The sequence below is a fragment of the Colobus angolensis genome, unplaced genomic scaffold (genome assembly GCF_000951035.1).
Source record: "Colobus angolensis palliatus isolate OR3802 unplaced genomic scaffold, Cang.pa_1.0 Scaffold116, whole genome shotgun sequence".
Taxonomy (NCBI): Eukaryota; Metazoa; Chordata; class Mammalia; order Primates; family Cercopithecidae; genus Colobus; species Colobus angolensis.
The window spans coordinates 3,237,767-3,263,961 of NW_012112697.1; the positions used below are offsets into that span (position 1 = coordinate 3,237,767).

At 45.0% G+C, this 26,195-nt stretch overlaps 1 protein-coding gene across 1 annotated transcript in view; it reads left to right on the forward strand.

Annotated features, from left to right (window-relative positions):
• ZFHX3 (zinc finger homeobox 3) overlaps nt 1-19,509 on the forward strand; it is a 261,907-nt gene extending 242,398 nt beyond the window's left edge. The window contains exons 8-10 of the mRNA XM_011961589.1: nt 7,486-7,588; nt 8,888-14,335; nt 17,746-19,509. Coding sequence (XP_011816979.1) covers nt 7,486-7,588; nt 8,888-14,335; nt 17,746-19,403 — 7,209 coding nt within the window. The 3' untranslated portion in view covers nt 19,404-19,509. The remainder of the gene's footprint in view (nt 1-7,485; nt 7,589-8,887; nt 14,336-17,745) is intronic.
• The last annotated feature ends 6,686 nt before the right edge of the window (nt 19,510-26,195 follow it).

Consider the following 26,195-nt stretch of genomic DNA (forward strand, 5'->3'; position numbering starts at 1 on the left):
TACTGATGAGGGGGCTTGAGAAATACTCTCCACTAGGAACAATTGCAGTGCTGGCCCTCCACTATGGAGACCGCACCCACAGTACTTCATTCTTCTTGGCCTATTGGAAACAGAGCTGCAAAGAGTGTCTCTGCACACGTCATATGAAATCTATAAAGCTTAAGGGAGATAAGACAAGGGCCCCTCCACAACTGGCTGGGCAGCCCGCCCCTAATGTCAGTTTCACATAAGAACTCTCACCTATTTACAAAGAAGCTTGAGATTTCAAATTGGTGAAAGAGATGTAGGAGCTCAGTGCCCTTATTTTCCTATTCTTTCAGGAAAGGAGGGTGGAAGGCATGGGGCCCGTGTTTCTGGCCCCTGGATGAGAATAGGAAAGACCACCTACCATGCATTTCAATACTCTTAAATTATTCTAATTGATCACTATCTTTCTAAGTGACAGGACATACCACTGGGATCCTGAAGCACTGATATGGGGAAATTCTCTTTGTTCTTTCATCATTTAACAAAATATGACCTCACAGTGGAGATGGGATTGGCTCCTGGGCAGCTTAGGAACATATTCTCTAGCCCTTTGTCTTCGCTCCCTTTGGTAGTTCTTAATTATTCTGTATTTTTTTACCTGCACAGATTTCCCTTCCCTGCTCCTGGCCCTGTGTTGCCTGCACTTTTCTCTGTATCTCTTTTGAGACCAATAGTTTGTAACCTTGTGATTTTTTTCCATCAGTGTCTGTGACTCTCTATGCCTCATGTGTGCCTGTGTGTCTGTGAGTCTCTGGGACAGGCTAGTCATCTGGGGCTCTAGGGCGGCCACTGGCCTGGGGATGGTCACACCCACCTGGGTACCAGCTCTCTCACCTTGCCTGTATCTTAAGAGGAAGGTAATGAAAATAATCGGGCTTCATTAATTCCAAGCCCTGTGAGATGATAGCCATTTGGAGCCTGTTTGCCAATTAGATAGTCTAAATTAGAAGTGACCTTGGTATACTGCCACTGCTTGCCTCTCAGTCTAATGAAGCTTTTCTCACCAATTCATTCTCCTTCTCAGTTCTCACCTCTCTCTGCGCACATGTGTATAACTCTTCATGTGTTTCCTGTTCTCCCATCTACCTTTTCAATCTTTCTCATCCTCAGTTTAAAAAATCTGGTTCTGAGCTGCGTTTGTTTCTAGCCCACATGAATGTTAACATGGCCCTACAGTATTTTCTTTTGAGCTTGATGTATTTAAAAATTGAATGAACTACCATACAGAAGGAGTTTTAGAAAAGAAACAAGAAGGCCAAGGTGGGAGGATGGCTTGAGTCCAGGAGTTCGAGACCAGCCAGGCAAACATGGCAAGACTGTGTATCTACCAAAAAAACAAAACACACAAAAAATTGCTGAGAGTGGTGGTGTGCACATGTAGTCCTAGCTACTCAGGAGGCTGAGGCAGAAGAATCACTTAAGCCCAGCAGTTCGAGGCTATAGCGAGCCATGATCATGCTACTGCACTCCAGTCCAGGTGACAAAGTGAGACTATCTCAAAAAAAAAAAGAAAAAAAAAAAAAAAGAAAAAGAAAAGGAAATGGGACAAGGGGAGAAGAAGCTGGGCCTTTTAGACTCCATGGTCCAGTTCTCCCTGGGAGGCAGAGGTTGCAGTGAGCTGACATTACACCACTGTACTCCAGCCTGGGTGACAGAGCGGGACTCCGTCTCAAACAAACAAACACCACCAAAGCCCTTTCCACATGGAGAAGGCAGTAAAGGGGAGTGGGGAACATGTTCTCCCTGGCACATGCAGAAGGCAGTAAAGGGGAGTAGGGAACATGTTCTCCCTGGCACATGCAGAAGGCAGTAAAGGGGAGTGGAGAACCCAACTCTGAAACTCTCCTGGCAACAGGCGCCCTGGTTTGTTGGCTGTTAAGTGTGCAGACACCAGCTAGTGGGCCCCAGTGGCTGTCTAGGTACAGGAAAGGAAGTGAGCAACTGGCCTCTTGCTGGAACAGCTGGCTTTAGATATACCACTAGCTAGACTGCTCAGCCTAAAAGCAGCTGGGTTTTAACTTCATGCTTAAATGACCAGCCTCATCCACAAGGATGTAGAGACTGGCTTGGTCTTTGCCAAGGTGGTCTGTGTCTGAGGTCTCTCTTTGTCTGAGTTTCTTCATTCTATTCATTTTCAATTAAAAGTAAAGGATTTCAGGCATCCTTGGGAGCCTAGGTATTAGCAAATCTATACTTTCACCTGTAATAGTGGGCTTTTCAGAAACAAGTCCTTAAAGTGAGCAATGCCAAGGTGGTAGGAATAAGGGTCTCAGAGAAACTAGGTTCACCACTTTTGCTAAGAAAGTATCTCTTCTGGCCAGGCACAGTGGCTTATGCCTGTAATCCCAGCACTTTGGGAGGCCGATGGGGAAGGATCCCCTGAGGTCAGGAGTTCGAGACCAGCCTGGCCAGTAAGGTGAAACCCCATCTCTACTAAAAGTACAAAAAAAAAACTGGGCGTAGTGGTGCACACCTGTAATCCCAGCTACTCGGGAGGCTGAGGCAGGAGAATCACTTTAACCTGGGAGGAGACTGTAGATCGCGCCATTGCATTCCATCTTGGGCCACAGAGTGAAACTCCGTCTCAAAAAAAAAAAAAAATCTCTGCTTTCCAGCACACGGAAAGTGTCGGGGGCATCGATCTAACCTGGGCAAGCCTGTCTGCAGGTAGCCTTGAGAGATGAATTGGCATGAGCAGTCCTATAAGAACTTAGCAAAGGGTGACCTTGGATGCACAGGGTGTTGTATTTGTCCCTTCCACATCTGTGACCTGCAGGGGTTGGCGTAAGTGGCAGGATGGTGTTCCTTATCACTCCAGCTTCTACCAAGAAATTATACATTTCAGCAGCCCCTCCCAAATGTCAGAGTGGGAGACTAGTCCCATACCTCAGACCCTGGGCTGTATAAGGTGTGCCCTGGAGGCTTTAGGGTCCACTCACCTCATAGAATCTTGAAAAGCATTAAAACATAATCTGAAATGATAATGAACCAAACTAGGAAGAGCTTGGAACTATGTATTTATGAACCTATGTCGCTTCTCCTAGTAGATCAAGGGCAGTTCACTTGAGTACATGGACTTCCTTCTGGGGAGCTTGTGATTTCCTGAAATTATCTGGAATATTCTTTCTGCGAAAGTATTTTCCTAGGAGTCTGCAACTTGTATTAGATTTCTAAGGCTTTTGTGACCGCTAAAGGGTTATTTATTCTGCATCATAAGCTTTTTGGAGACAGGGACTTTTGTCTGGCTCTCTGCATCTCAGAAGCATGCAGCAGCACATGGATCCTGTACAGTGTTTATTTAGTAAATGATGGTCAATTGAATGAACTGAGAGTCACTCAAGGCTACTCTTTCTCAACTGTGTTATTTTGGAAGTACTTAAGCTTGAACATTTTTAGCATCAATGTGGAACGCTTCTGTTTCTGTTATATATGAAAATTGCTTAAACTGGGAGGTTTTGAGCACTGGAGTAGAACTCCACATTTCTTTTGTTATGCATGAGACCTGTTTGTTAGGAATATGTCAGAGCCACTGTTTGCTTCCGAATTTTCTGCACTCCAGTCAGCGGATGGTTTCTTCCCAAGTTTCCATGAAATGTACAAGTACTCTGGGAGGAAGGTAGTTGAACTGGCTCAGAAGATTTGGGAGGAAAACGTGGTATCTAGAAGATCACCATGGAACTGCCTTTTGCATGGCAGAGGCCAGTCTTGAGAGACCCAAATGTTGTAATGGCTGTAATCAATTGAATTTTCTTAACCAGAAAAACTTTTGTCTCCTTGTTACGTCTCAGGTTTATTGGTGAATAGAGTGGGGAATATAATTTAATGTAGTAAATGTTTATTGATGTATGCATCATTGGAATAATCAATGTGGATGGTACATTCAATGTAGAAAGTGTAGGTGTTTGGGCTGATGTATACTGTCATCTGGCCAAACTTTACAACTTTTTTTTGTTTGGCTTTTGAGTCCATAGCTGGAAGTATGGACTGGAAGTAGGATTGTGGGCAGAGATGGAGAGATGGAGAGAAGAGGAGAAGGGGAGAAGGAAGAGAGAGAAAGCATGTATATTGTTCTGCAGGAAAATTGGTGGTAGGACCAGTTATTTGAGGGCTTTTGAAGTTTGGCACACTTGGCATGACCCTGGTTATGCTACAACCAGGTTTTGTCTTCTCATAAACCTACATATTTCAGTGTTCCTGGCAAAAGGGAAGTGAGTCACTACCTGTGCTCAGCACAACTGGGATTGATTGATTGATTGGAGACAGAATCTCACTCTGTCGCCCAGGCTGGAGTGCAGTGGTGCAATCTCAGCTCACTGCAACCTCTGCCTCCCGGGTTCAAGCAATTCTCTTGTCTCAGCCTCTCAAGTAACTGGGACTACAGGCATGCGCCACCACGCCTGGCTAATTTTTGTATGTGTAGTAGAGATGGGGTTTCACCATGTTGGTCAGGCTGGTCTTGAACTCCTGACCTCAAGTGATCCACCCGCCTCAGCCTCCCAAAGTGCTGGGATTACAGGCGTGAGCCACCGCATCCGGCCGACAGCTGGGTTATTACTTTCCCATTTTCAGCTATCCATTAGAGACTATGGCTGGGACAGTCTGAATTCCTTGCATTTTAGTGGCCAGATATGATTGGAAAACAAAGGGGGTGCCAAGGCAAGTGTTGAAGGAAATCAACTTGGATATATATATCACCTCAGTGAGCGGTAGGACTCCTCAGTGTGCTCTGTTGACAGGATCATGTTTATGGCTCTTCAAGATGAAACATGAAAGCTTTGAGTAAAAAGCTTTGGAAGCTGGTAGGAGAGGGAAGAGTGGGGCAAAGGCATGGGAACGTTAGTGTCTGACTGACATGGGGCCCTCCAGTAGCCTGTGTAGCAAGGCCGCTTCCATTCTCAACCTCTGTTCAGACACATGCGCAGACAGACCCCACCTGCATTTCCAGATCCTTAGGATTCTCTTTAGGGATCTTCCTGTTTGCCTCCTGGGAATTTCTTGCCCATCGAAATTTCATGTACCAACCCCCACTTTTTTTCAGGGAGAGTTTGGGTACACTATAGATGAGAAGATGCAGGTGGATAAAAGTAGTTACTTAAACACATATGGGGCAAGACATACAGGTTTGGAGGCCCAGATTAAGATGCAGAGGAGCATGTGAGGTTGATGATTATATTTCGGGGAGAGTTAATTGATGGAAGGTGAAGGCAGACAAAGAACCGCTGCTTACTGCCTTCTTGAATCCCAATCAGGAATTATGATTAAAGTCACAGCGAGACAACAGAGGGCTGATGAATTGGTGTCTTTTTTTTTTTTTTCTTTTTTGCCGTCATTCACACTTGATTGACTTCAACCTTTCAAGTGCAAAAGTCTCTCTTTTCCATTATTATTCATAGCCATCTGAGTTTTTCTAATTAAAGTGTATGAAAACAATTACTGATCCGTCGTACTGAGTCTGTTAGAGGGGATGTCTGCCTTACTGTAATGCGTATGAAAAGCCCACAGTTTTCTATAATGATGTGCAGCTGAGGTGTTAGATAATTTTATTCTTTTTTACTCTGTAGGGCTTTTTTTTTTTTATTTCTCATGATTCATTTTTCATAATTCCTAAAGATCCCAGGAAAGGACTGATCCTGCAGCTACAACCGAGAAAGGAGGTGGGGGGGAGTCTTTTTTCCTTTCCCTTTCTCCCCCTCTTACCCCCAACCTCGTGCTCCCCCTCGGCTGAGGACTGTAAATTAATCGGTGACCTTTCACTTCTCAGATTCCCGCTGGACTCCCCAACCACACTGGTCAGAAATGCCTTCTATTAAAAAGAAAATAGATGGAATGAGTTTGGCAATCTCTACTCCATTCCTAACGGTTCATCAACAGCTAGCCTTAACCAGCTGCCGATGAGCTTTGTGTGAGGTGCAGATGTCTGTGGAGGCAAGAATGCTATGGCACACACATTCACCTGCCACGCACTTGCTCTTCGTAAACACAGCATTTCTCAGAATGCTTCTCCATAGTGCCTGTTGCTTACTTTTTGCACCCGCTGGCACCTGGGTTGCTGAAATGATTCTAATACCCCTAGGTGTGATGAGGAGTTATCTTATGTTGATGGGGCGGCTGTCTGGGTTTCCTCTAGTTGTCAAGCCTATTGCTGATGATTCTAGTGGACATTTCAGTAGCTCTTTTGAGCAAGGCTGGGATCTTCACAACCATTAAAAATTAATAGTAATGTATTTAAAATATTTAATTTTGAACAGAAATCTAAGTATTCCAATCTTTGCAACAGATAGTGAAGATGTCTGTGCAGTAAGGTTCTGTTTGATGGAAAAATAATGTCTCCAACTGGGGCTGGGCACCATGTAGAAAGGTTAGTGGTGACTGTAGTGTCTGGTCCTGTAGCTTCTAGGTCAGTCCATTTCTCTGGCTATCATCAAATGGGAAGCGATTTCTAATTCATTTGCAATATCATCGCCACCTACCCTTCCTACCCCATATCAGGCAAAGGAATATTGCTTTTTTTGAATGAAGAACCTTTGATTTTTCCATTGGATATTGAGGGCTGCTGATCACATTAACATAGGGCAAATGATAACCTGTTTGGACAGGCTTCTGGCCATATGGCAGGGAGACCTAGAGAAATACCTGAGGCTCTGCCCAAAAGTTGCAGCTGTTTGGATCCAGGTGATTTCCAGAATTGCTGTATTGAGAACAAATGGCCGTGGTCAAGGTGGGGCTTCCCTGTTGTAGAATGCTGTGCAGGCCACCCTCTATGGCTGGGACATTGGTCAGAGGTTCCCTCTGATGTTGTATACCTTGGGCAGAGACTCCAGAAGAAATCGTGGCTCAAGTGAGTCACAAAAAAAGGCTTGTTTGTGCTTGATGTCAGCTTGTAAAGGGTTACAAACGTTGTTTCCTGGAAAATCTGCCAGCATGTCTGCGTGTCCTTAGCCTTCCCTTTGTTCTCTTCTTTTCTTCTTACCCTTTCCTTCACTCTTACTCCCCTCCTCCTCTTGCCTGAATACATTTTGAAAACAGTACTACAATGCTCCCTGCTTCAAGATTACAGTGTACTTTACTAGGTATGATTTAATTAGGGCCCTTATTATGTTTTCAGCAGCTTAAGGTGGGCCTTTCAACTTATCTACCTAATTGGTTGCACAAGAAGTTTCACAGCCGATGACAAAACATTGTCAGTGATCAAAGTCAAAATTCTGCATAAAGGAAAAATATTAATAATAAGATTATTCTTCAAGTGTGCACTGCTAATTATGTCCAGAATGTAACCGTAGAAACACTTTTGACTGATGTGAGCTTTGTCTAATAAACATGAATCTTCAGTGAGCTATGAAAAGTGAGACACCTCTAGCTTTACACTGGTGGAAGCTAACTTTGCTTATTAAATACTTTTTAAACATTTCCTGTTTTGTGTTGCTTTCCTCTCCATTTGACTCTCCTTGCTCTTCTCAGGTGACCACCCCCGAGATGGTGATGCCCAGCAGCATGTTCCTCCCAGCAGCTGTTCCAGATCGAGATGGGAATTCCAATTTGGAAGAGGCAGGAAAGCAGCCTGGTCAGTACCATTATTCTTGACCCCAGTAAATTGAAACAAGATGGAATGCCAAAATGTTCATGGAGAAAGGCTTTCAGGAATTCTTTACAATACTCTTAAGGTGACTGTAACTAATCAGGAGATGAGGGGCACTGTCATTAGCTACTTTATACTCTGGTTCTTGGCATGTATTTGTATATTACTCACATGGTTTAAAGTGAGAGAAAATCAGTGTGAGAAGTCTGGCATAGACACACATGTCCCCTTAAACTATACAATTAGGGAGTGAATAAGCAGAGACTCAGTCAGTAGGCCCCACCGTCATAAGCCATTAAACACTGTATTTCTGAGGACTTAATTAGTAGGGACTTGTGGGTTGATTTTTAGGTACACTGGATTCTTTCGTTCTGAGTTTTCTGGGATTGGCTTAGGATGAAGCACAGAGGTGCCTTTGGAAAGAACACTGTTGTAGACATGTATGCTGCAGTAGTTGGTGCCACATAGTGCTTCCTGGCTGGATGGATGGTTAGACCTCTGTGAGGCCGTCCTACATCTTTCACTTCTAAGGTGGGAAGAGTTGGCCACACTACTGCCCCGCCTCCTCTCTTTCTTGTGAGTTTTCCATATCAGAAAATGGACAAATGACCTGATAAAGGGTCTTGGTATTTATGGGTGTGATGATCTCGTTGTAGGAAAAAAAACGTATTTTAAATAATTGAACACTTGAATGTTCATTGCTTATTGAATAGAGATGGCAATCAGAAGTCACATTATAATAAGAAATTAAATGCCTACAAATACGTATCCCCAAATTTCTTATATTACAACGTTCAGCAGTTCTTGTAAATTCCTCACAACTTAGGACAGCATTAATTCACACATATTCTACACTTCAGATCTACTGTGCTAAATTCTTATTACATAAAAGATGAACATAAAAGGGAAATCCAGTCTAAGATCAGTAACCTTCAAACCAGTTCTTGAGAAATTGAGGATTCTGAGTCAAGCAATTAAATGCTATTTAAAAGACTGTTAGATCTGTGATATGACATGGGTCTATTATGCATTGAAACTTTTTGTATTTCCTTTTATTCATCTCTGTTCATGTGCACCCTGTTTATAATATGTGCTCTATTGGAGGAACAAAAGAAAGCAGGAGGCGCTCCGCACAGATTGTCATTCAGGTTGGGCACTTCCCTCATCATCAGATTCTGTGTTCATGAGGCCTGAGTAGGTAGACCGCTCTGGGTGTCATCCTTGAAACAAAGCCTTCTTTATCTTTGGGTTTGATATATATATATATATATATTTTTTTAACAGAAACCTCAGAGGATCTGGGAAAGAACATCTTGCCATCCGCAAGCACAGAGCAAAGCGGAGATTTGAAACCCTCCCCTGCTGACCCAGGCTCTGTGAGAGAAGACTCAGGCTTCCTCTGCTGGAAGAAGGGGTGCAACCAGGTTTTCAAAACTTCTGCTGCCCTTCAGACGCATTTCAATGAAGTGCATGCCAAGAGGCCTCAGCTGCCGGTGTCAGATCGCCATGTGTACAAGTACCGCTGTAATCAGTGCAGCCTGGCCTTCAAGACCATTGAAAAGTTGCAGCTCCATTCTCAGTACCATGTGATCAGAGCTGCCACCATGTGCTGTCTTTGTCAGCGCAGTTTCCGAACTTTCCAGGCTCTGAAGAAGCACCTCGAGACAAGCCATCTGGAGCTGAGTGAGGCTGACATCCAACAGCTTTATGGTGGCCTTCTGGCCAATGGGGACCTCCTGGCAATGGGAGACCCCACCCTGGCTGAGGACCATACCATAATTGTTGAGGAAGACAAGGAGGAAGAGAGTGACTTGGAAGATAAACAGAGCCCTACGGGCAGTGACTCTGGGTCAGTACAAGAAGACTCGGGCTCAGAGCCAAAGAGAGCTCTGCCTTTCAGAAAAGGTCCCAATTTTACTATGGAAAAATTCCTAGACCCTTCTCGCCCTTACAAGTGTACCGTCTGCAAGGAATCATTCACCCAAAAGAATATCCTGCTAGTACACTACAATTCTGTCTCCCACCTGCATAAGTTAAAGAGAGCCCTTCAAGAATCAGCAACCGGTCAGCCAGAACCCACCAGCAGCCCGGACAACAAACCTTTTAAGTGTAACACTTGTAATGTGGCCTACAGCCAGAGTTCCACTCTGGAGATCCATATGAGGTCTGTGTTACATCAAACCAAGGCCCGGGCAGCCAAGCTGGAGGCTGCAAGTGGCAGCAGCAATGGGACTGGGAATAGCAGCAGTATCTCCTTGAGCTCCTCCACGCCAAGTCCTGTGAGCACCAGTGGCAGTAACACCTTTACCACCTCCAATCCAAGCAGTGCTGGCATTGCTCCAAGCTCTAACTTACTGAGCCAAGTGCCCACTGAGAGTGTAGGGATGCCACCCCTGGGGAATCCTATCAGTGCCAACATCGCTTCCCCTTCAGAGCCCAAGGAGGCCAATCGGAAGAAACTGGCAGATATGATTGCATCCAGACAGCAGCAGCAACAACAGCAGCAGCAACAGCAACAACAACAACAAGCACAAACACTGGCCCAGGCCCAGGCTCAAGTTCAAGCTCACCTGCAGCAGGAGCTGCAGCAACAGGCTGCCCTGCTCCAGTCTCAGCTGTTTAACCCCACCCTCCTTCCTCACTTCCCCATGACAACTGAGACCCTGCTGCAACTACAGCAGCAGCAGCACCTCCTCTTCCCTTTCTACATCCCCAGTGCTGAGTTCCAGCTTAACCCCGAGGTGAGCTTGCCAGTGACCAGCGGGGCACTGACGCTGACTGGGACGGGCCCAGGCCTGCTGGAAGATCTGAAGGCTCAGGTTCAGGTCCCACAACAGAGCCATCAGCAGATCTTGCCACAGCAGCAGCAGAACCAACTCTCTATAGCCCAGAGTCACTCTGCCCTCCTTCAGCCAAGCCAGCACCCCGAAAAGAAGAACAAATTGGTCATCAAAGAAAAGGAAAAAGAAAGCCAGAGAGAGCGGGACAGTGCCGAGGGGGGAGAGGGCAACACTGGTCTGAAGGAAACGCTGCCAGATGCCTTGAAGGCCAAAGAGAAGAAAGAGTTGGCACCAGGGGGTGGTTCTGAGCCTTCCATGCTCCCTCCACGCATTGCTTCAGATGCCAGAGGGAATGCCACCAAGGCCCTGCTGGAGAACTTTGGCTTTGAGTTGGTCATTCAGTATAATGAGAACAAGCAGAAAGTGCAGAAAAAGAATGGGAAGACTGACCAAGGAGAGAACCTGGAAAAGCTCGAGTGTGACTCCTGCGGCAAGTTGTTTTCCAACATCTTGATTTTAAAGAGTCATCAAGAGCACGTTCACCAGAATTACTTTCCTTTCAAACAGCTCGAGAGGTTTGCCAAACAGTACAGAGACCACTATGATAAACTGTACCCACTGAGGCCTCAGACCCCCGAGCCACCGCCACCTCCCCCTCCACCCCCTCCACCCCCACTTCCGGCAGCACCGCCTCAGCCAGCGTCCACGCCAGCCATCCCCGCATCAGCCCCGCCCATCACCTCACCTACGATTGCACCGGCCCAGCCATCAGTGCCGCTCACCCAGCTCTCCATGCCCATGGAGCTGCCCATCTTCTCGCCGCTGATGATGCAGACGATGCCACTGCAGACCTTGCCAGCTCAGCTACCCCCACAGCTGGGACCTGTGGAGCCTCTGCCTGCGGACCTGGCCCAGCTGTACCAGCATCAGCTCAATCCAACTCTGCTCCAGCAGCAGAACAAGAGGCCTCGCACCAGGATCACGGATGATCAGCTCCGAGTCTTGCGGCAATATTTTGACATTAACAACTCCCCCAGTGAAGAGCAAATCAAAGAGATGGCAGACAAGTCTGGGTTGCCCCAGAAAGTGATCAAGCACTGGTTCAGGAACACCCTCTTCAAAGAGAGGCAGCGTAACAAGGACTCCCCTTACAACTTCAGTAATCCTCCTATCACCAGCCTGGAGGAGCTCAAGATTGATTCCCGGCCCCCTTCGCCGGAACCACCGAAGCAGGAGTACTGGGGAAGCAAGAGGTCTTCAAGAACAAGGTTTACAGACTACCAGCTGAGGGTCTTACAGGACTTCTTTGATGCCAATGCTTACCCAAAGGATGATGAATTTGAGCAACTCTCTAATTTACTGAACCTTCCAACCCGAGTAATAGTGGTGTGGTTTCAGAATGCCCGACAGAAGGCCAGGAAGAATTATGAGAATCAGGGAGAGGGCAAAGATGGAGAGCGGCGTGAGCTTACAAACGATAGATACATTAGAACAAGCAACTTGAACTACCAGTGCAAAAAATGTAGCCTGGTGTTTCAGCGCATCTTTGATCTCATCAAGCACCAGAAGAAGCTGTGTTACAAGGATGAGGATGAAGAGGGGCAGGACGACAGCCAAAATGAGGATTCCATGGATGCCATGGAAATCCTGACGCCTACCAGCTCATCCTGCAGTACCCCGATGCCCTCACAGGCTTACAGTGCCCCAGCACCATCAGCCAATAATACAGCTACCTCCGCTTTCTTGCAGCTTACAGCAGAGGCTGAGGAACTGGCCACCTTCAATTCAAAAACAGAGGCAGGCGATGAGAAATCAAAGTTGGCGGAAGCTCCCAGTGCACAGCCAAACCAAACCCAAGAAAAGCAAGGACAACCAAAGCCAGAGCTGCAGCAGCAAGAGCAGCCCGAGCAGAAGACCAACACCCCCCAGCAGAAGCTCCCCCAGTTGGCGTCCCTGCCTTCGTTGCCACAGCCTCCTCCACAAGCGCCCCCTCCGCAGTGCCCCTTACCCCAGTCGAGCCCCAGTCCTTCCCAGCTCTCCCACCTGCCCCTCAAGCCCCTCCATACATCAACTCCTCAACAGCTGGCAAACCTACCTCCTCAGCTAATCCCCTACCAGTGTGACCAGTGTAAGTTGGCATTTCCATCATTTGAGCACTGGCAGGAGCATCAGCAGCTCCACTTCCTGAGTGCGCAGAACCAGTTCATCCATCCCCAGTTTTTGGATAGGTCCCTGGATATGCCTTTCATGCTCTTTGATCCCAGTAACCCACTCCTGGCCAGCCAGCTGCTCTCTGGGGCCATACCTCAGATTCCAGCAAGCTCAGCCACTTCTCCTTCAACTCCAACCTCCACGATGAACACTCTCAAGAGGAAGCTGGAGGAAAAGGCCAGTGCAAGCCCTGGCGAAAACGACAGTGGGACAGGAGGAGAAGAGCCTCAGAGAGACAAGCGTTTGAGAACCACCATCACACCGGAACAACTAGAAATTCTCTACCAGAAGTATCTACTGGATTCCAATCCGACTCGAAAGATGTTGGATCACATTGCCCACGAGGTGGGCTTAAAGAAACGTGTGGTGCAAGTCTGGTTTCAGAACACCCGAGCTCGGGAAAGGAAAGGACAGTTTCGGGCTGTAGGCCCAGCGCAGGCCCACAGGAGATGCCCTTTTTGCAGAGCGCTCTTCAAAGCCAAGACTGCTCTCGAGGCTCATATCCGGTCCCGTCACTGGCATGAAGCCAAGAGAGCTGGCTACAACCTAACTCTGTCTGCAATGCTCTTAGACTGTGATGGGGGACTCCAGATGAAAGGAGATATTTTTGATGGAACTAGCTTTTCCCACCTACCCCCAAGCAGTAGTGATGGTCAGGGTGTCCCCCTCTCACCTGTGAGTAAAACCATGGAATTGTCGCCCAGAACTCTTCTAAGCCCTTCCTCCATTAAGGTGGAAGGGATTGAAGACTTTGAAAGCCCCTCCATGTCCTCAGTTAATCTAAACTTTGACCAAACTAAGCTGGACAATGATGACTGTTCCTCTGTGAACACAGCAATCACAGATACCACAACTGGAGACGAGGGCAATGCAGATAATGACAGTGCAACGGGAATAGCAACTGAAACCAAATCCTCTTCTGCACCCAACGAAGGGCTGACCAAAGCAGCCATGATGGCAATGTCCGAGTATGAAGATCGGTTGTCATCTGGTCTGGTCAGCCCAGCCCCAAGCTTTTATAGCAAGGAATATGACAATGAAGGTACAGTGGACTACAGTGAAACCTCAAGCCTTGCAGACCCCTGCTCGCCAAGTCCTGGTGCGAGTGGATCTGCAGGCAAATCTGGTGACAACGGGGATCGGCCTGGGCAGAAACGTTTTCGCACTCAGATGACCAATCTGCAGCTGAAGGTCCTCAAGTCATGCTTTAATGACTACAGGACACCCACTATGCTAGAATGTGAGGTCCTGGGCAATGACATTGGACTGCCAAAGAGAGTCGTTCAGGTCTGGTTCCAGAATGCCCGGGCAAAAGAAAAGAAGTCCAAGTTAAGCATGGCCAAGCATTTTGGTATAAACCAAACGAGTTATGAGGGACCCAAAACAGAGTGCACTTTGTGTGGCATCAAGTACAGCGCTCGGCTGTCTGTACGTGACCATATCTTTTCCCAACAGCATATCTCCAAAGTTAAAGACACCATTGGAAGCCAGTTGGATAAGGAGAAAGAATACTTTGACCCAGCCACCGTACGTCAGTTGATGGCTCAACAAGAGTTGGACCGGATTAAAAAGGCCAATGAGGTCCTTGGACTGGCAGCTCAGCAGCAAGGGATGTTTGACAATGCCCCTCTTCAGGCCCTTAACCTTCCTACAGCATATCCAGCGCTCCAGGGCATTCCTCCCGTGTTGCTCCCGGGCCTCAACAGCCCCTCCTTGCCAGGCTTTACTCCATCCAACACAGGTGGGTTCTGCTCTAGCAGATTGTTTCAGGGCTAAATAGCTGCCCAGTCAGCATTCTGTTCTGTGGATACCACCCAAACCCTCTAAATGAGGGGCAGATGGGAAGTTTCCCTTTCTAGTTCTTTAAAAGCAACAAGACTTCAGTTCATTCCTGTTGAGTCTCTCAAGTGCTGGTGTGTCAGGGATGGGATCTCCTGGTTGGAACAGTCTCCTTAGAAACCACTCTTATCCGCTATAATAGGGAAAAACTTGAGGGTCCTGGTATACTAATTTCTGGAATATTTCAAGAAAAAAGTTTCCATCATAGATCCTTTCATTCAGTCCTTGTGGAGATGCTGATCCTGTCGAGATATTTGTTGTAAATATAAGACACCTGAGTTAGTCCTAGCTAATTCTGGATTATGCCCTAAGAAAACTGGTCCAAGAGCATTTAAATCAACTCTTTGCTCTCACCTAGGGTCCCTGCCTTCTTGAGAGAGCTACAGTGGCAAAAGAACTGCTATTAGGGCCAGGCGCAGTGGTTCATGCCTATAATCCCAGCACTTTGGGAGGCCGAGGCGGGTAGATCATGAGGTCAGGAGATCGAGACCAGCCTGGCCAATATGGTGAGACCTCCGTCTCTACTAAAAGTACAAAAATTAGCTGAGTGTGGTGGTATGCACCTGTAGTCCCAGCTACTTGGGAGGCTGGGGCAGGAGAATTGCTTGAACCCTGGAGGCAGAGGTTGCAGTGGGCCAAGATTGTGCTACTGCATTCCAGCCTGGCAAAAGAGCAAGACTCTGTCTCAAAAAAGAAACAAACCAAAAAAGAACTGCTATCAGAAAGAAGCTCTTATGTGGTAGATCCTTAATGTTGGGGTTCTCTTCTAGCCAGAACAGTAGTGGCTGTTTCTAACAAGATGACTGTTCTACTTGAATGCACTGACCAGGAATCTTGTATTGGGCAATGTGGTTCTGCTAAAATACTGATGCATGTTTCAGAGGTCCTCTGTCACCTCTTTTTTTTCCTTTTGCCCATTTCCCTTTCCTTGCTCCTGATCATTGAGAATCATAAATACTTGGTTGGCACTCTTATAGTCTCAACAGGGAGTTTTGCAGTTCTTCCTACATACCTCTCATTTTCCCTTCTCTATCCTCACATCTTCTCTGGATCCAGCCGTCTTTGCTAAATTGGACCTTCACCTCCAGGGTCCTGTTAGGCTTATACACAAGTCTGCAAATTTCCCCCACGATGGCCTGAATTGATTAGTTCCTGTTTACCGAAGAACTCCTCCTAATGCTACCTTGCCTTCAGAATGTGTCCCTGTTCCCAGGGGTTAAAGCAGCTGTAATGCTTCCCACAGCAGTCTTAGTTTCTGGTTGAATTAGTTCCACATTTTACACTTTGGGTGGTGTTTTACCAAACATGAAGCTACTGCATTCCTGGTCCCCATTTCTTACTCAAAGAGAATAAGAAAAGAAAGCATTAAGACATAGAAGTTGTTGCTTATATGTGTTGACAAGTCATGTCACAGAAAGCCAGCTAGACATAAGCCAGGAAACAAACTATGGAAAATAGCACATCACTTAATTACCCCTGCAGCCCAAAACCCTGGCAGAGGGGCTTGGGAAGGCTTAACACATCACACTAATGTGAAAAAAGGAGAATCAGAATGTATGATTTATTCTGCTTGTTTTACAGATGAGAAATCTGAGGCCCAGAGAGGTTGAGACCATTCAACAAGCTAGGGTAGGAGCTAGAGCTCCCACCCAGGCCTCTGGGCTCCCAGTGCTATGTGCTTCTTCCACAACACCCAATATGAGCCAATGATGATGAGATGCTGAAGGAACCTTCCTCCTTAGCTATCCAGTATTAACGGATGTTTGGGATTGGCAATTTGAAGCAATCTTGTTATTTCCATCAGAAATATGAGGGTTTTGATGGTGAACACTGTACCACGATAGCCAGAAATCAGCAGTCTTCCCCCAGGTCTGGGCTTCAGAGTGCTTTTTCTTGCTGTTTTTTCCTCAGTGTCATGTTATGGAAGTCCTTCCCCAGCTTTCTAGCAGGTGATCCAGATGAAATAAGATGGTTTTGATTTTGCATTTTGGTGTCCTCTGAAGAGATGTACATACCATCTAGTTTCTTGGATATGGTGAATATAGAGGTGTTCTGAGAGTTGTTGCCTGTGGGATCCTCCTGTCTGTTTCCTCAGTTTTTCATCATCCAGCACACTCTGCATGCCACCCCCATGCTGTCCTTCCCTACTATCTTGCTAGTTTCAACACACCTGAAGCTTGGAGTAGCATCCACAGCAACACCCTCTTGCATTACCTTGGAAATGATGCCTCAAACCAGGAGATAGCTATGGGTCAGGGAAGGTATCAGGCTCTCAGGTCGGTTAAGGCATTACAGGAAGTGGTGGTAGATTAGGGGTGAGTATGATCAAGGATGGGGCTCTAGTCCATGAGGGCCTGGTAACACGGTCAGAGACCTTTGCTATCCATAGGCAGTGGTGCTTGGGTTAGGTTGTGATGTCTTGGGAATTGGTGTCAGTACCTTGGACTGTTCCATTTTCTGACATGGCTTTTCTACTTTTCCTGTGGTGGTTTCTTAACTGTCTACAGTCCCACTGGCCCTCCTGTGTTATCATTCAAATGGGCAGGAAGAGAAGGTGGTCATGTCTCCAGCAGATTCCAGAATCCTATTCCTAGGTGGTTATACAGTAGACTTGTTGAAGCAGATCAGCTGGGCCAAGGCACGGAAGCAATTTTCCCCGAATGGATTGTTCTTATTTCTTCCCAGGCCCTTCCTCCACACTTTCCCATTCATCATCTTCTCTCTACCCTCCCAAAGCATCCAGTCAACTGCAGCAACAGAGGTCAGAGAGGAGGAACACATGTAGAGCCTGTTTTGTTTGTTCATGTGGCCGTGCTAGCTTTCTTGCTTTTGTTCTCTTCTCTCTTCTCTTGTTGTCACTCTCCTCCAGATAACTTCTCTGGGGACCTCGTGGCCATACTATTTCTGTGATGAAGGCCTTTGGTGCAAATGGGCCCCAGCTAGAAACAGCTAGCTTTGGGGCCTCTAGACTAATTGCAGTTGGGCAGAGTGAATGGTAGCTGGGAGTGCTTGGCAAAGAAAATGTGAACTAGCAGGTGTGGCACATTGGGCAGGAAGGTGTTGGAAGTTGTTTGGCTGAAAGGGGAAGCATGGGAGCTGACCCAGGACTGACCAGGACTGAGTCCTCATTAGAATAAAAGGTTGTCCAGCCCTGAGCCTGGTGGGATACTTCTGTTGAAAACGTTGGTTTTGAGAGGATCCTTCAAGCCTTGACATCTCAGACTGTGTGCCAGTGACACTGGTAAAATATCTTGAGCTTCAGCCCTACCCCTGCCCAGACTGACCGGTGATTTCTGTCTCCATTCCTTTCAGCTTTAACGTCTCCTAAGCCGAACTTGATGGGTCTGCCCAGCACAACTGTTCCTTCCCCTGGTCTCCCCACATCTGGATTACCAAATAAACCGTCCTCAGCATCGCTGAGCTCCCCAACCCCAGCACAAGCCACCATGGCGATGGCCCCTCAGCAACCTCCTCAGCAGCAGCAGCAGCCACAGGTGCAGCAGCCTCCCCCGCCGCCAGCAGCCCAGCCGCCACCCACACCACAGCTCCCACCACAACAGCAGCAGCAACGCAAGGACAAAGACAGTGAGAAAATAAAGGAGAAGGAAAAGGCACACAAAGGGAAAGGGGAACCCCTGCCTGTCCTCAAGAAGGAGAAAGGAGAAGCCCCCACGGCAGCTGCAGCCACGATCTCAGCCCCGCTGCCCACCATGGAGTATGCGGTGGACCCTGCACAGCTGCAGGCCCTGCAGGCAGCCTTGACTTCGGACCCCACAGCATTGCTCACGAGCCAGTTCCTTCCTTACTTTGTACCAGGCTTTTCTCCTTATTATGCTCCCCAGATCCCTGGCGCCCTGCAGAGCGGGTACCTGCAGCCTATGTATGGCATGGAAGGCCTGTTCCCCTACAGCCCTGCACTGTCGCAGGCCCTGATGGGGCTGTCCCCGGGCTCCCTACTGCAGCAGTACCAGCAATACCAGCAGAGTCTGCAGGAGGCAATTCAACAGCAGCAGCAGCGGCAACTACAGCAGCAGCAGCAGCAAAAAGTGCAGCAGCAGCAGCCCAAAGCAAGCCAAACCCCAGTCCCCTCGGGGGCTGCTTCCCCAGACAAAGACCCTGCCAAAGAATCCCCCAAACCAGAAGAACAGAAAAACGCCCCCCGTGAGGTGTCCCCCCTCCTGCCGAAACCCCCTGAAGAGCCAGAAGCAGAAAGCAAAAGTGCGGACTCCCTCTACGACCCCTTCATTGTTCCAAAGGTGCAGTACAAGTTGGTCTGCCGCAAGTGCCAGGCGGGCTTCGGAGACGAGGAGGCGGCGAGGAGCCACCTGAAGTCCCTCTGCTTCTTCGGCCAGTCTGTGGTGAACCTGCAAGAGATGGTGCTTCACGTCCCCACCGGCGGCGGCGGCAGTGGCGGCGGTGGCGGTGGCGGCGGCGGCGGCTCGTACCACTGCCTGGCGTGCGAGAGCGCGCTCTGTGGGGAGGAAGCTCTGAGTCAACATCTCGAGTCGGCCTTGCACAAACACAGAACAATCACGAGAGCAGCAAGAAACGCCAAAGAGCACCCTAGTTTATTACCTCACTCTGCCTGCTTCCCCGATCCTAGCACCGCATCTACCTCGCAGTCTGCCGCTCACTCAAACGACAGCCCCCCTCCCCCGTCGGCCGCCACCCCCTCCTCCGCTTCCCCCCACGCCTCCAGGAAGTCTTGGCCGCAAGTGGTCTCCCGGGCTTCGGCAGCGAAGCCCCCTTCTTTTCCTCCTCTCTCCTCATCTTCAACGGTTACCTCAAGTTCATGCAGCACCTCAGGGGTTCAGCCCTCGATGCCAACAGACGACTATTCGGAGGAGTCTGACACGGATCTCAGCCAAAAGTCCGACGGACCGGCGAGCCCGGTGGAGGGTCCCAAAGACCCCAGCTGCCCCAAGGACAGTGGTCTGACCAGTGTAGGAACGGACACCTTCAGATTGTAAGCTTTGAAGATGAACAATACAAACAAATGAATTTAAATACAAAAATTAATAACAAACCAATTTCAGAAATAGACTAACTGCAATTCCAAAGCTTCTAACCAAAAAAAAAAAAAAAAAAAAAAAAGGAAAAAAAAGAAAAAGCGTGGGTTGTTTTCCCATATACCTATCTATGCCGGTGATTTTACATTCTTGTCTTTTTTTCTTTTAATATTAAAAAAAAAAAAAAAAGCCCTAACTTGTTACATTGTGTCCTTTTGAAGGTACTATTGGTCTGGGAAACAGAAGTCCGCAGGGCCTCCCTAATGTCTTTGGAGCTTAAACCCCTTGTATATTTGCCCCTTTTCAATAAACGCCCCACGCTGATAGCACAGAGGAGCCCGGCATGCACTGTATGGGAAAGCAGTCCACCTTGTTACAGTTTTAAATTTCTTGCTATCTTAGCATTCAGATACCAATGGCTTGCTAAAAGAAAAAAAGAAATGTAATGTCTTTTTATTCTCAGGTCAATCGCTCACACTTTGTTCTGTTTTCAGAATCATTTTTTTATATATTAATATTTTTTTCAGTTTTTTTTTTTTGTTCCAGAAAAGATTTTTTGTTTTGTTAATTTAAAAACGGGCAGAAAGTATTCAAGAAAAACAATGTGAACTGCTTTAGCTTTCTGGGGATTTTTAAGGATAGCTTTTCTGCTGAAGCCAATTTCAAGGGGAAAAGTTAAGCACTCCCACTTTCAGAAAAAAAAAAAAATAACCCACACACACAAAGAGTGTTGAGGACTTGTAGCTTAAAAAAATAAGTTTTAAAAACTGACTTTCTGTATTTATGATAGATATGACCATTTTTGGTGTTGAGTAGATTGTTGCATTGGAAATGAACTGAAGCAGTATGGTAGATTTAAAAGGAAAAAAAAAAAAAACCTTTTGTGTACATTTAGCTTTTTGTATGGTCCAGCTGACAGCTCCTCATTTGATGTTGTCTTGTTCATTCCTAGCAGATAGATTGCAATCCGTTGATTCGCCTAAGCTTTTCTCCTGCTTTGTCCCTTAATTCCACTTTCTCTTTCCTTCTCCCACCTCCCATCCTATAATCTCCCACTTAAGGTAGCTGCCTTCATTTCTTAGAGGGAGCTGCAGAATTATTTTATAAAACTAAAGAAAGAATTTCAAGGGATTCTAGGGGTCATTAGGATCCTCACAGATTATTTTTGGTTGGGGAGTTGAAACTTTTTAAAGGCATATAATTCTAGTTACCTGTGTCTGTTAGCCTTGTGCATTTATTTTTTTATTTATCCTTCTTTTGGCCTTTTCTTTGTACCCCTTCTTTTCCTCCTTGTTTGGTAGATGCTTCAAATATTCTTTTCCTTTACTAAAGGATTTGTTTCCATTTGTGTAATTGGCTGTGTACTTTTTTATTTTCTAAAAAAGTTTTTGGTTAGGGATTTGGTTTTTGGTTTTGTGTTTGTTTTTTCTTTCCTCTCTCAGAAAAAAAAAAATTTCATGCTTTAAATAAAATCCAAAGACACACCCTTTCACTGCTGATGCAGAAAAAAGGGAAAGGGTTCTTGTTACTTGAGAATTTGTTTCTGATTTAAACAAACAAGACTTACTTTAATAAAAGAAAGAGAAAAACAAGATTCCCAGGTTGTTATGTGCTTCTTCTGCAAGCAGAGAGGCAACTGTTAATGACAATTCCATATACCAAAAGACACATTTTTTTACTTCAAAGTTATGTCCTTGTGTTAGGCAGTCTGAGCAGCGAGTGATCCGGAGCGCAGCCAACAAAGCAGCAGATAGCAATGTACAGAAAGCAAAAAAGGAACCGTATGTGAGGCACTTGTTTATGTTAATATCCATATTCCTGTAACACACACCCTTTCTCATGTAAAAAATAAAATAAACGGTCTGAACTTTGAAAACTTTGTGCTGCTAAAACATAGATTTTGGAGACAAATAGATGCTTTGCTGTTTCATTTTCATAGCTAAACATCAACAGAAACCATCTCCCCTTGCCCCCAAAGTGTGAAAACCTTCTCCCCTTCGTTTTCTTCCTTATGTTTCAAAAGGGAACTTTGAAGACTGTGAATGCAGGTTCCATTGGTCACCTTTCAGGCTTCTTTCCCCAGTGCTGAAGCCACTCATCGACTTTGCAAAAGACTGGAGCATTCCAAGATCTGAAAATGGATTTTTTTCTTTTTTTCTTTTTTAGCCGGGACTATTTTATTTTTATGAATTTGTTTTTAGTTTAATGAAATAGTAGATCCTGAAATGTTGTACATATTTCTAACTAGGCTGATGCACAGTGCAAATTCCTTTTTTAACTTTTTTTTTAAGTAGAAATACTAAAGAATACCATCTAACTATTCATACCAGTATCCAGTTGTAGCATAAGGTGTCAAAAGCAAGTACGCAAAACATTTACCGTTTTAACAAGCTATTTCCTTTTAACAAGAAATCTTGTATTTCTCCCTGTGTTTGAGATGAACATTTTTAAATTTTAAAGTTGTACAGTTTTTTGTTTTCCATTATTTTATCTTGTTTGTAACTCTATGAAATATATATATATTTTTTGCCATTTAACTGTTGTATGTTACTCTGTGTCTGTACCATATAGAAAAAAAAATTGTTTTTGTTTTTGGTTCTCTATGTGATATCAGTTAACAATTTAACACTAGCTTTACCTGTCAAATTCTGCTAGGTCTTCTCTGAAAACGTTGTTTTTAAAAATGATACTGCTTGGTAATAGTGCAATTTCTATCCCTTTCCCTCCCCCCTCAACTTTAAGTTCTTTTCTTTAAAATTTTGCTGCCCCCTCCCTGATGGTTTGGGTTTTGGTTTTTTGGGGTTTTTTTTTTTTGGAGCTACTATGCCATCCTCCCTCTGTGAGGCAGAGTGACTGTCAGTGTTTTGTTACGCCATGCCTTGAGCTGTGGGTGTGTCTGGCGACAATAAGGTGGTTGAATAGATTGGCTGAGCACGCTTCCACCCACCTAGTGGTATCAGAGGGGTTATGTGATTGTTTCAACCTGGAGTGGGTTGCACCCTTAATGCTTTCCTCTACAACTAAACCGCCCACATATATGTTCATTGAAAAAAGTAAGAATAATTCTCAGCACTAACCCAGAAGTAGCAAAGCAGTCAGTGATGGTGAACATTAGAGGTCAAACATGAGTTAGATGTTTGTGGGCTGACAGCCGCCGTGGCTATGACCAGTACTATTTACAAAGCATGAATTCACTACAATGCTCAAACTGTTTAGCTTGATCTCACTTGGGGAATTTATTCCTGTCTGCTGCATTGTAGGTAGCTGGGTAGGATATATTTCCACTTGCTTTTTAAATTAGTTCTTCACCTCCATTGACACTTCGTTTTTTGGTTTTCTCCCTATAGTATGGGTTGGTGCTCTAGACACCAGTCTGTCATAGCATTCAGTGGAATGGAAGTTATTTTATCCATACTGACTCAACGGAATGGGAGTCATTTTATCCATCTTTCCTCCATCCTTCCAAAAACCACACATCTACAGGAGGAAAAGTTTAATACATCTAGGAATTTTTTTTAATTAAAAGCTATTTAAAGAGATGAATGTGGCCAAAGTTTTACACAATTGAAAATAAAGTAAAACAGACGGCATGTGTTTAAACCTGAGTTTATCAGGCATGGCAGGAAGTTGCAGGAGAGAGAGGCAGTGACCCAAGCCAGTGCACTTGATGTTCATGGACATATATTTTTTTTAAATAATAAATTAAAACATTTTAAATAGAAGCATAAATTGAGTTGGTGGTTTGTTGGCGCTGAGATACTGCCCACTGTGAAACAAAGCTTTGACTAGTTTTTTGTTTGTTTGTTTACTTTCTTCAGGGGGGAGGGGGGCAAGTTTGGGTAGGAAAGAAAGCATAAATGAACGTGACCCTGAGGTGAAGAGGTATATGAACAGCCTTTGCAATGTACAAAAAGAAAAAAAAAAAAAACAAAAAACAAAAAAAAATAGAGCAAGTGAAACCAAAAATGATGTTCTTGGTGTTTTTCTATAATGTAGTCTTGTTAGCTTTTTTGTTACTGTAACAATGCTGATCTCGAACTGTACCAAAATACATGGAGACTAACAAACAGAACCACATGGAACTTTCAAACTGAAAAAAAAAAAAATTTGTCACGAAAACTTTGTTGTCATAGTTAAGTTGATTGTAGATGGTAATTGAATATACTCCTTTGAAAATATTTCATCAAGTATGTTTCCTGCTCATTGTGATACATTAAAAAAAAATATGAGCAAAAGTTCCTGTCTCTGTTACCACATTTGTGCACATGCATGTGTGTGTGCAGGAAAGAGAGGCTGATGGCTGGCAAAGTATAAATGTGAATACCTTGAGGTTGTGTGTGCAGGGAGTACTTATCCCAAGGTACAAAAGGATGTACACAAGCTCTTTAGTGTTTCTAAAGATGCTTATATTTCCCATCTCCTGGGGCTCATGAATGTCAGCAATTTGGGCCATGATGCTGTCTGTGTTACTTCATTGGGAGGGGTAAGCCTGATAACTTGAACGATATTTGGCCCCAGAGTGTCCTAATAGCAACTAGATTTTAAATTCAAATATTTATATGAAAGTTTTTTACGCTTGACACAATTGCAGGCAAAAAAGTTTTACTGATAGCCAGGAGAAAGGTAGGTTCAACTTTTTTGAAATGGGAATTGGATCTAGTGTTTATGACAGAAGGATATAAACGGTAAGTTGAACTAAGTGGATGACCGACTACATTTACCTGTCCTAGCAAAGGACTTTTCCAAATCTCTGTTAGAGCAGAATCTCTCTTGAGAGGTCCAGTCTGCACAATAGCAGTATAAGTAATGTCTGCATACAAGAGATGATTCAGTCCTCTTACCAAAAACCCTCCCCTACCACAGCAAATGCTTGAACTTCATTAATAAGGAGTGCCTTTAAGATCAGGCCTGAAGGCCTTCCATTCATCTCTAATTTATAGCCACAGCTAATAAATAATTTACAAAACTTTAGCGGGTGGGCCTGGATGACATTACAGACTGGCTATGTCACTATAAGGTCTACAGCATCTGCCCTCTGTCAAAAGAAATATTTTCTTCCACAGGAGTTGAGCTACAAAATCCTCTTCTATTGGTTCAGACAGCCATTTTTCTTAGTTTCTGCAGCAGGCATTCAAAAAGTAGTGACCCTATTAACTCAACATTTCAAAGAATTCTACAACTGACACAGGTATTACTAGTGCTCAGGGAGCAAAGGTGGTTCCCTGGCCAGTGCTGGAACCTCTACGCCAAATAGGTAGTGTCACTGTCCCTAATGAAATCCAATCTTTCCCCAAGCGTTGTACCTTTCTTTTCGGTGTTCCTGCAGAAGTGGATGGCTTCGATCTCGGTATGTTTTCTTGGCACCCAGTTAATGTTTCTGATCTCTCTTCCACCCTTTGAAAAGGTACAGTAGAATAAAACTTGTTCAGACCCAAAGCCACGTCTGCCTTTCTAAACTATAATTATTTTAGGATCTGGCAGGATTGCATTGAAACATTTTAAATGGAACTGGTTTTGCAGAGAGGTTTTGCTGCTTCAGCTCTTTGGAGCAAGGTGACTACAATTCAAATTCTCCTATGGATAAATTTCTAACAAGAAAATAAGACAAAACTTTATTGATGGTTGAGCCCTTTGTATCACAGAATCTCTGAGCACCTATATTACACTAAGGAAGGGCTGGGTAAGAGACCTGAAGCTCTTTCTGTTACTGGAAAGGCTATTTTTCTTACGGGAAAAGAAGTCCTCCAATCTGGCTTCAATATCATCCTCATGTGGATGCATTAATGGCTTTCTCTCCCTTGGAAAATGAAATGGCAACATCTGAAAATGGCAGATATGTGTTAGGTAGCTGTTTCTAATTCTGCTTTAAAGAAATGTCTGTAGTGCCTAACCCCTGTTATAGACTAATGACCTTCCAAATCTTACTTTTAACAAGTTTAGACTTTAAGTTACAAGAGCACAAGCAGTTTAAGAGTCAAGTTAAAAGGATGAGAATTTTGCACCTGCTGCTCTACTCTGCAGCTTTAATTACAGCAGGACAGAGGTGCTCACTCAGCCTCTGTACATTACTGCTGGGGATGAAACAGCCAAGGTTCTGGAAAAACTTGCAAAGAAATCAGTGCTCTCAGAAACAGTAAGGTAGAAGCGGCTTTCCATTCCTGTCTTCATGATGAAGGTTGGTATTTTCCTTCCCTCCTTCCTGTTTCATTCTTTTTTTAAACTAGAGGCATCTGTTTTTAGGATGTCCTAGTCAGTAAGCTTGGGTTCCTCTGAATCTGTCTTCTTGACTTTTTAAATTATAAGCAACATAAATTTGCTTTTGATCCTTTATGTGTGTTCACTTCTTATTCTATGTAGAAGAGATGAACAAAGAGGCTATTTAATTCAACTCTTCAATCCCTTATTGACATGGGAATGAAAAATCTCAGATGAACTGTTTTACTTTTGGGCCAAGATCCCTTGGCCTGAGAAGTGAGTACTGAACAGCAACTAATAGTAACAATGGAGAAAGGCGTCGGTGGCTATTCTCTACCTCTGCAATGTTCACAGCTTTTATTTTTTTTAACATCATTCTTCCTTGCCTTCCTACTCAATACTCTCCTAAGCCCCCTCACACATTGCTGCTCTTTTAATTCCTGTGAATGCCTTATATTTGCATAACACTTGTAAAAATATTTTGTAAAATTACATACTTCTTGTTTGTTCCTGAAATGTTCTGTAAGGTAGACAAGGTGGGTGACATTTATCCCCAGT